The sequence below is a fragment of the Citrus sinensis genome, chromosome 7, assembly GCF_022201045.2.
Source record: "Citrus sinensis cultivar Valencia sweet orange chromosome 7, DVS_A1.0, whole genome shotgun sequence".
Taxonomy (NCBI): Eukaryota; Viridiplantae; Streptophyta; class Magnoliopsida; order Sapindales; family Rutaceae; genus Citrus; species Citrus sinensis.
This window is the reverse complement of record NC_068562.1, coordinates 3,511,113-3,521,767: the sequence shown is the minus strand read 5'-3', so window position 1 is coordinate 3,521,767 and position 10,655 is coordinate 3,511,113. Positions and strand designations below refer to the sequence as shown.

The 10,655-nt window shown below is 34.9% G+C and overlaps 2 protein-coding genes and 1 non-coding gene across 3 annotated transcripts; 1 reads left to right on the top strand and 2 right to left on the bottom strand.

Annotated features, from left to right (window-relative positions):
• Nucleotides 1-241: 241 nt before the first annotated feature.
• LOC102620023 (protein RALF-like 34) lies at nucleotides 242-942 on the bottom strand. The gene has a single exon (XM_006466533.4). The coding sequence runs from the start codon at nucleotides 851-853 to the stop codon at nucleotides 461-463; it is 393 nt and encodes a 130-aa protein (XP_006466596.2). The 5' UTR covers nucleotides 854-942; the 3' UTR covers nucleotides 242-460.
• Nucleotides 943-5,222: 4,280 nt separating this feature from the next.
• TRNAR-UCU (transfer RNA arginine (anticodon UCU)) lies at nucleotides 5,223-5,295 on the bottom strand. The gene has a single exon. It is a non-coding gene; the product is annotated as a tRNA-Arg (tRNA).
• Nucleotides 5,296-8,128: 2,833 nt separating this feature from the next.
• Nucleotides 8,129-9,077, top strand: LOC102608176 (transcription factor HEC2). Its single transcript, XM_006466671.2, has one exon. The coding sequence runs from the start codon at nucleotides 8,176-8,178 to the stop codon at nucleotides 8,977-8,979; it is 804 nt and encodes a 267-aa protein (XP_006466734.2). The 5' UTR covers nucleotides 8,129-8,175; the 3' UTR covers nucleotides 8,980-9,077.
• The last annotated feature ends 1,578 nt before the right edge of the window (nucleotides 9,078-10,655 follow it).

The window sequence follows — 10,655 nt, the reverse complement described above, 5'->3', positions numbered from 1 at the left end:
AAAGTGATTATTAAACCTTTTTTTTTTTTTGTTTAAATTTTATGGTGGATGATCCCTGAACTTCTAAAACGTTCGCAACACAATCACTTTTGAAATACAACTACCAAGTGAAACATCAAAATCAAACCTCTTCCAAGAATAGTGTATGTTACGGTATGAACCACCAAATTGGTCATTGAATTGAGTAAAATGATTCTAAAAATTAACCATATTAATAATAATTAGGAAAAAAAAAAACATGTAGAAGAAATTCAGCACACATAATAGCGATTAAGCTCATAAACACAAATAACACAGTGATCAACACATGTAGGAGATAAAACAACAAAACACACGTACCCAAACACAAGCTATAACAAACTAATAAACAAAATAATGATTGAAATGAAAAAAAAAAAAGAAAAAAAAAAGGGAAAACAGGAACAGGTAGATTTGAGATAATTAAGGAATTGAAGCTCATCTATCTCCTGCAACGGGTGATGACAGAGCAGCCTCTGGTGTAAGGGTGGACTGGACCCCGAGCCTTGTAACAGTTTGGAGTGTAATAAGACCTGCCAGAGCGTGGAGGGCACGGGATTCTGTTTGCGGAGAGGGCCCCATACGAAATGTAGTACTTCATTCTCTGCCAGAACAGCGATCTCCGACCACCTTCGCCTTCAGGCCCTTCACCTTCCTCTTCATCAAAAGACATTGACAACATTGGCCATTCGAGCGCGTCACTCATCAACTCCAACCTTGATTCATCAACCGCTACCTGAGCCTCGACATGCAGCAGGTTCATTGAAATCATGTGCATCAACATCAAGCCAAATCCAAATTTGAGAAGCTTCACAGTCGCTGGTGCGAGAGCCATGGATTGGATACCCTCACTCCCTCCTACTTACCAGTTACCACACACAAGACACTAATTACTAAAAGTGAGGCGGGAACCGTTCGCAAAACAACTATGCAGGCAATCACATGATGATGGGCCTGGACTTGTTACGTTGGGAGGTGATTGGGTTACAGCTGTGTTTAATCAATGCACCACTTACCGCGTGCCTCGATTTCGGGTTCAGCTTTTTGTAATCAGCTGTGCCAGGGTTCACGGGAATTCAATGCTTCCGGGGTTCCTGTCTCGTCCGATCTTTCGATGATTTCGACAGATTCGCTATTTGAGGGAATCGATGAGATCTAAGCGGTTGAGTCCTGAGTGAGCGCGATACAGGTTTGAATGTGATGGTTGATGTAATTAAATAGGCAACTGGCAAGGCCTTTTTGTTTATGAGTCCTGGTCACTGTTGTTAATTTGTTACAAGAGGCAGTTGGGGAGTAAGACAGCACATGGTTGCATGTCAGAATCAGGACGGTGGGTCCTAAAGGCCGAGCCTGGTCGGGCGTGTTATTATTGAATTGGGCCGCACTGCACACTACACAGTCCTCTATTCTTTATGAGTGAACCTACTATTTACGCCTCTCATGTGTCCCCCACGGAACCCCCTTTTCACTTATATTTACTTCGATTTTTTTTTCCCGAACTTATTACTTTGATTATAAAAATACCCTTTTTAATAAACTCTCCTATTGCTCAAAATAATTATAATAAAAATAAAATCAGAACTCCTGATTTATGATTATGTCTTTTTTTTTTTTATAACAATTCTCACTCTCTTGAAATCCACTGTACAGTCTCCTATTAATTTTCTTCAGAACCTTGCTGCTTACTCTTCACATTAAAAAGTCTTTTTTTATTGATAACTTTCTGAATGACAATCATTAACTTAATTTAACATGTTTAAAAATTATAACTTGAAAGTAGTTTCAAGTATAGAAATAATTAATTTCGATTCGAAAAAAATTTAAAAGAACTTAAATGCATGAATAGTCACGAGTCAACTTGTAAAGAAAGAAGAGAGAGACTTGTGAATGGGGCATTAAAAATGCAAGTATATTATCTTTCCTTGACGCCATTCTGAAAGGAGGTATGCAAAAATTTCGAAAATATTACCTTGTTAAGCTTTACATAAGTGTGGAAGGGGTGATGTTGAAAATATGAAAATATTTTCCTTTTTAAGCCGTATATAATATAAGTGCGGATGGGGTATGCAAAGATATGTGAATGGGTTATGAAAATATTGTCCGTTTGTGGTCTCACCGTCTGATCCAACGGAGTAGTTTTAATGGTGTGCATATTTGGTCATTAACACTACAGCCCCTATTATTTTCTGAAAATTGACGTAGTATGAGCAATATGGCTAATTTTCATTTTTTGTCTGAGTTAGTGGATTCCCTCCTTCATACATTCTAATTTGTACAATCAACTATTCAACTTGATTTCTATTCAACTTAATTTGAAATCTCACATACAAACATACATCAAAGGAAAAAACATATATAACAAAATAGATTTAAATGTTAAACAAAGTAAATTGGTCCAGTTTAAAAAGGGCAGTAGAAAATCTAACATTTCACATTCTCCACTTTCTATTTCCAACCATCACAATCACAATGAATTTCCGCTGATACATTAATACAAGGGCAAACCACCTAATATCCAATCTCTTTAAAAATTTCACCAAAATCCCACCTCAAATTTATCTCTTATTTTCAAACCCAATGGGGTTACTCAGCTCACCACTATACGCTCCATGTCCAATCCCAAATCTAAATCAATCACTATTGAATATTCATAAAATAACAATTGAAAAATAAAAAATATTAGTAACGAAGGAAGAGGAGGAAAAAAAATAAGAAAAATAAGTAAAAATAAATAAAGAAACATGTTGCTCCGGGAGTATGTTACGCCCCAAGCAACATAATTTTGTCAGTGAAAATATATGTATAATAGTTTTATTGTTAAGGCCGTACATAAGTGTTGGATCAGGCATTCAAAGATTTTGTACAAATCCATTGGCCGCATATATAAGTGTGGATACTGGGTAGAGGGTCCGCTACAAAAATTTTGCTATTTCCTTTAGTAGGCCTAATTTAAGCAGGGCCATATGTAAGGGTGGATAGGGGCTGCTATAATTTTGTTAGAGTTGGACTATTCGCACCCCTCTAATTTTGTTTATGAAACCCCTTTGTCAGTCCTATTTATTTATTTTCGAGAATGTTCTCTCTTTTTTTTTCCAACCACTCTTTTAAATTTTTATTTAATTTTTTTGTTGTTAAAACTCAAAGTAATATTGTGCTATCTTTTAGTTTTTTTACAATCTTATTTTTATGCTATGCACAAATTAAAAAAATTTCTTAGTGAGGAATTTTTGAATGCTATAATTGGCTTAAACTACAAATATTTCAAATTATAATTTAAAAGCAATCTCAAGTGTAAAAATATTTAATTAGATAGGAAGTAACATGAAGAAAAAAAAGGATCGATTATGAATGTAAGTTCACGTGTTACTTGAAAGTTCATGTATTACTTGATTTTATTAGTTAAATTTGTCGAATCTTTTAAAGTTGAGTTAAGATTATACAGATTCGGCTATTTGGAAGATCTGCCCACAATCCACAAAGATTTTATTCGCATTCAGATACAAAAATACCATTGCGGACTCATATACACAAATATTCAGATCTTAATTTTTAGCCCAAAATTGAAGGATATAGCACACCGATTTTAGACTTTTAAAGGAGGAATTAGAATTTTGAGCCATTGTTTTGCAAAGTTTCGACCTCTAAAATAAGTTCCACAAAAATTTTGGTCTTTTTATTTGAAAAAACAAAGAAAATCCTAAATAAATTAGGAGAGCCTTTCGGAATGGAATGAAACGTTTAAGAGGGCTCTTTACCAAAATATTCTTTAGGTTGTAATGAGCCTCTAAAACAGTTTATAAAAATGGTAGTGGTAAGAATCTCAAGTTAAATACTATTATATATTTACCTTTGGTGCTGGGATCTTGAAAATAATTTACCTTTAAGAAAAAGCTCCTTAAGAGCGACAGAGTGAGATACAGCCCTAAACATGTTATGATGTGGGTATAAATTCTCTAACAGTGTATGAAATTTTTAACAAGTGGGAATATAGCAAGCAATTGAGGCTTCACTCGTACTTCTTGAGCGTGACAATAATAAATATTGGGATTAATTCTTTAGCTGATGCAAAAGAAGATTGCGGCCGGACGGGACGTACACACACGATCATAAAAATTAAAATGAATTAATCTTTTACTTGGAGGGAGGAAATCTTATCCCATGTACCCTTTGCCCTTTGGAATAAAAAGTTGGGTAAACTATAATTAATAATGCCGGGGACTTGGGAACATCCGAACTTGTTTATCTCTTTTCATTAGCCTTCAAAATGAAGCTTATTTGGCTATTTTTATTTTACTGGCTTTGGCTATTTTATTTTGTTGGCTGAAAAAAGTTAAGCCTATATTTTAACATGAAAGAGATTGATATTGCATGTAAGTTAGATATTATTGGATATTTCTTTTTAAGTTAGCTTAATTCTCTGAGTTTACTAAACATGATTATTATAATTAATATTATGATGAGCAATGTTAGGTGACAATCATTCGTTAGATGGTGATTAAGTCATTTTACAAGATATGAAATGTATCATCCAATAAATGAGTGATATATAACATTGAGATTCAAGTTGGGATTCTGATCCCTAACATTATTCATTATTGATATAATAAGTTTTGAAGAGTTTGAAAATGGATGAAATATCAATTGGCTTAATTAGATTTAAATCTGCCATTAAGTGTAGTTTTAATGACAAAAAGGGGTTTTATTAGATCAATGAATGGGTGTTAAAGCACTACTATTGTTTATTCATTGTCAATAATATAATTGTGATGGTATTTCCGCCCCACCTTTTGTTCTATCGCCCACAATTTCGGTTTAATCAGAATATTATTTTCAACGCAGTGGATTGTATTTATAGAAGATGTGGGTGGGGGTGGGGGAAATCAGCACCCGATAATATATAAGCAATGGAAAAGTCCAAACAAACACAAAATGGCTTCTTCTTTGTGAACCACAGAGCCAGTGCCGAGGAGAGGGAAACAAATTTTGTGAATTGTGACTCATAATTGAGACTAAAGAGAGATCACAGATGCCTACGTAGCCAATCAACGCCCATAAATTTTGTGATTCATAAATCATAAACCAGAGTTAGAGATCAGTGATGCCCAGACGTAGCGAATCGACAATCAACCCAAGCCCATTATAAAAAAGTTTAACCTGCGATCCAACTCTCGATGGCCCTATTTCTAGTAATTTAAATTCGATCGCACACCCAGTGGGACTCGAACCCACAATCGCCTGATTAGAAGTCAGACGCCTTATCCATTAGGCCATGGGTGCTTTGTGGTCTCTTACTGGCGTGTGGATCTTATAAACTCAGTAAAAGAATTTATGTAAACGCTTGGGGACGGCGGTCAAGTTGTCGAGTTGATGCTCTAGCTAGGACTAGATAAATGAATGGAGGTATAAGCCTTTCTTTTTTACTTTGTTTTCATTTTTCTTTCTCTACGGTGAGCATCTTTTTTTTAAAAATAAAAAATAAAAAAATTAGTGTAGTACAATATAAAGTAGGAAAAAGTTGCTTGTATCATTTTCTTTCTAGAACCCAACTATGAATCTAAGTAGGACAATCCGATTCTCGTCTTGATGTTTTTCCCCATTTGAATAATCAACATCAAGTAGTGGTTTTAGGCTTTAGTTTTCTGTCTGCTACTAATATATATATATATATATAAAAGGGGGACGGTCGGTCAGTCATGTACTCATGTCGTGTTTTAATTAATTTTTCTAGAACAATCTTGTGTTTATTGAATTGGACCCTGAAATTCAGAAGCTATTGCACATAAATGCTAACGCTTTCATGCTTATCAGCACCATAGCGCATTCATAAGGATTCATTCATTAGTCATGACAACTGGTTTGATAAACTCAATCATGGCTCACTGTCACCAATCTCATTCTCATCTCTCTGCGGTCCATTTTCTGGTTAATCTGTTTTAATTATTTTTTAGATTCCTCTTCTACCCCCCCCCCCGCCCCCAAAAAAAAGGCCAAAAATAAATAAATAAATAAATAAAAAGAAATTGGCACAGAAAACGTCCCGTATTACTACTACGATCAAATTAACTCAAATACACGAAGCTGCACTGCCGCAGCCCATGTTGTTTTCGCCATTGCAGTAATTAAAGGAATTTTGTTGCGTGTCAAAATCAAATTAGTATGTGTGTGTGTGTGTACACACACACACAAACTCTTCTTCTACGTAGGAGTTTCATGGAAAGTGCACCGCCTATGAGGAAGCTACTGTTATTTACCGTCTAACAAAGAGGGTGGCGAATTAAAGCTTTAATTAACGTATGTTCCTCTTATTTTTTGAAATTTTGAAAGGTACTGTTGGTAGATAATGACTATTGTCCCTCTTCAATTCTAAGTTGCATTATGAAATCAATGATTCATTTTGGGTGAAGGATATCATGGAAAAAGAGAAAAGAACACCACTTTCTGAGCTGAGTAATACTGTAATTGTCTGCTCATTTTACGTTGCTTTCTTAAATATACGAGATATCTATATATCAGTTCTTGTTCCTGTGATCAATTGGGTCTCTGAAACTGAGGCAGGAGAAGAACTATGTTCATTGACTCAGTATTAATATATACTGTTCAATTATAGGAAAATTAAAAAAAAAAAAGATTTCATATTACACAGCAAATTAAATCAATTGGGTCTCTTTTCTGGATCCTTTGCTTTCCAGCTGAACTTGTCCATAAGAAAAGAACATGTTCTTTTATATATATTTAGTTTTCAAAATGGATTAACCCTTGTGGGATGGCTGCTATTTTGCCAGAACTTTATTTTCAACTTTATTATTATTATTATTATTATTATTTCAATTTAAGTACTTATCATTCATATATATAAATTGCCACTTTGCAACACACACACACGTTGATGCAAACTGAAAAGCAGTGACCAATTATCAACTAAGTTATTTTCCACAGAAGAAATTCACCAGTACTAGAAGACTGAGCAGATGTGTACGTACTTGCAGTGGGGAGGTTATCAGCCTTACAGTCATCTCCTGATCCTTATTGAAAAGTGTGCCAAAGGGAGCAATATTGAAACCGAGTAGGCAGTAGCAGTATATCATCAGGATATAGCAGAAGCTTGGATAATTTAAATGCAGTAAAATATACATAATAAGTGGCTGTAGGTCCCCATCAATGACTTTAGTTATTTAGCCCTGGTTCACATGTCACTGTCCATTAAGCACTGTAAAATTAAGTCTCTTTTTACACACTGACATTTCAGAAAAATCAATCACCGGCAGGCGGCAGCCGGTAGTGAGTGTTGCTTTCATCAATTTGTGCGAAATCTGTTTTCTAGTAATATTTGAATGGCTGGCGATCGATTGTTTGAACATCTGAACTGAAGATTTATATGCATGTGCCATGTGTGATGCATCTGAAGGGTGGTTAATTTTGTTACTTTGAGAGAGACTCAGCTGAAACATTTAAAATTAGAAAAATAGAGGGAGGTTTTATTATGTATCTGACAAATGTCATGTGATTGTGGGGTTTCATGGTTATTTATTGATTCGTCTTCCTCTTTTAAGAGAGTGGAATTTTAGGGGAAATGCAAGGGCTAACGCCCATTAATCCCTTCTTCTCCGATGGGTCAAGGAGGAGAGTGGTTCATGCACCTTGTTTAAGAAATCAAAATATATCCATCTGTTCCATCTTAGCCCTTCAATTTTGTGGACCCAAATCTCATGATGGATCGATGGATTTTTGATCTCTCATCTCGTGCATCTATTGCTTTGACATTTCATTTTCAGTTTTAGATTACAGATCTAATGGTTAATATGTTTCTGAATTCTGATTGGAGGTAGCCCCACATAATGGGCGGTCACTATCAGAAAATCATAAATGAATTTTGAGACTATTCGATCAGTTTCTGCATGAATAAAATATTTATCACAAGTTGCTATATAAAGCTAGCGTTCCACTCTTCCAGCAAGCTTGGTGTATTGTTGTCACTTTTAATCAACTTTTATTTTTCCTTATCTCTCTGCGCGCATAATCTGATAAAAAAAAAAACAAAATTCCATAATTCATCTTTCAGCTCCCCCATCCCTCTGTCACTGATCAGTATCTCTCCCACTTCTCCATCTCTCCCTCTGCTATACACACGAATACGTTAAGAGATCAGTTTGAGAAGCAATGGATGTTGACATGATAAAAGCATCTCAACAAGCAGAAGATCATATGGACATGATGGCAGTCATAATGCAGATGGAAAAGCTTCCTGAATTCTGTGAGGCTTTTAACAATAACATTTCCCCCTTGCATCATGAAATCCATTTCTCCAATGCAAACACCAACAGCAATATCTCAACACAGCCCATATATCACAACCCTATTAATAATGTTTCTTCTCCTCCTCCTACATTTACAAATCCATCATCCTCTTTACCATTATTCATAAACACTACTACTCCAGTTCAGGAACCGATGACACCACCTCTTCATCAACCCAATAATGTAGTCACAGGAGGAAGACTCAAGACCTCATTGCCAAGTCCAAGTCCTTATCCACCGACATTAGAGAAAAGAAACTCAATGGCAGCTATGAGAGAGATGATCTTTCGTATAGCTGCTATGCAACCTATTCATATAGATCCAGAATCCATCAAGCCTCCAAAGAGAAGGAATGTGAAAATATCTAAGGACCCACAAAGCGTCGCGGCTAGGCATAGAAGGGAAATGATAAGCGAGAGGATAAGGATACTTCAGAGGATTGTGCCTGGAGGGACCAAAATGGACACAGCTTCAATGTTAGATGAGGCTATACATTACGTGAAGTTCTTGAAAAAGCAAGTGCACACTTTGGAACAAGCTGGGGCTCATAGGCCCATGGGTGGTGTTGGATTTCAGGGAGCGCCAATGGCCGGTGTGGCGTATCCGTCTTTGGTTAAAGCTTCTCATCAAATGGTGGACAATATCAATATGCAGATGTTTAGATAAGAGAATTAAAAAAATTAGGGTTAAATTAGAAGTTATTACATCCGTACGTGTATCAATTGGTAGTCTTATTGTGTTTTTATATTGGGTTTGTAAAGATCGAATGAACTAATGTTTTATTTCTCATTGTTAATGCATGTCACAAAGAAACGTAGTGTATGCTTTCTTGATCAAATGCTTAAATTTTCTCAGTCTCTCCACCATCAAAATAACAACCAAATTACCATTATCCGAATTTAACGTCCAAAAAGACATCATCAAAATTTTGAATTACATTAGCAAGTGCCAAGTAGATCTTTCGGCTATTAGTATCAACAAAAATTAACCTTATCCTTTCTACATTGTCAGCTAATGATTTTTATCTAATCAATTAAAGAATCAAACTGAAGTTAGATGCAAATTTTCCTTATGGTAAAGTGGAAATTGTTTACACTTTGCGTTAAGTCTGACGCAAAATAGAGGTGGCCAACTATTCCCTTAGGAATTATTTCATTGGGTGCAGAAGACAGTCACTATAGTAATTCTGATTTTCATTCGAAAAAACAATAAATTGTCCTATGAATGACCCAAAAATGAGGGAGGGGGTGAAAAATGTTACAACCATATGAAGTTATTGGGTTAATTAAAGATCTGCATAGGTGTAACATAATTTTTTCACTTTTGTGTCCGATTCTTTGGTTCAAATATACTCTCTTCAATGAAAGATATGGAAATATAATTTTTTTTATTAATTGAATACACACACTACGTACACAGACTCAAACCCAAGACATAAAGTCTTGATAAGGCATTCACCAACTTGCTGAGCTAGTCGTTATCTCAGATATGGGATTAGAAATTATTGACTGAAGTTTTTACTTTCTGCTACTCTTTGTCTTAGCCCAATTCCATTATGCTCGCCCTTTTTCACACGCATTGGGAGTCAGCAATTGCAAAATATATATAGTTCAAGCAATATGGATTTCGGTGCTTCGTTTCTTTTATATGGAGAATGATTACCATACTTTATTACTCTTGTTGATATTGGATATGTAGTTTAAGATTCAGCAGTCATCATATCTTTCATTAGCAAGACACATCCAAGGTACATAAAGTGTTTTTATCATTCTTGTGAAGTGATGCTAAGCAACCAAATGTTCATGGCCATCAATTTATCTTGTTTGTAGTAGTTGTAAAGAAATGAAAACAAAATTATTGCACTTATATTGTTCAATTATATATTTTGCATCTCAAGCCATATATCACCTAGTATTATTATGTGCTGGTATTAATTGATTAAATTATCAATCATTAATGTGCAAATTTTACAAACTTATCATTAAATAATGAGTAACACGATAAATATCAAATCAGTTGTAATGCAAACTACATATATATGAATCTCAACTATATATAATATGGGTTTATTGCAAAACAAAACTAGGAAGTTTAACATTTGAAAGAGATGAAATAGAATGATTTTTATAGAATATTTTGAATTAGATTACGGGAAACATGGAAGAATTAGGAGCATTGATAAACATCAGATTAAAACGACCAAGATAATTCAAGTGACGATCTTCGCCAGAATTGCTGAAGGATGTTGCAATAGCAAGATTTGAGATTAGAACTAGAAAGTGGGAGCTCCCCAAAGGGTATTTGATCATATATAATTTTCTATTTACTAAGTGATAGAAGTA

Coding starts and splice junctions, on each gene's coding strand:
- LOC102620023 (XM_006466533.4), bottom strand. CDS start 853: ATGGCTCTCGCACCAGCGACTGTGAAGCTTCTCAAATTTGGATTTGGC.
- LOC102608176 (XM_006466671.2), top strand. CDS start 8,176: ATGGATGTTGACATGATAAAAGCATCTCAACAAGCAGAAGATCATATG.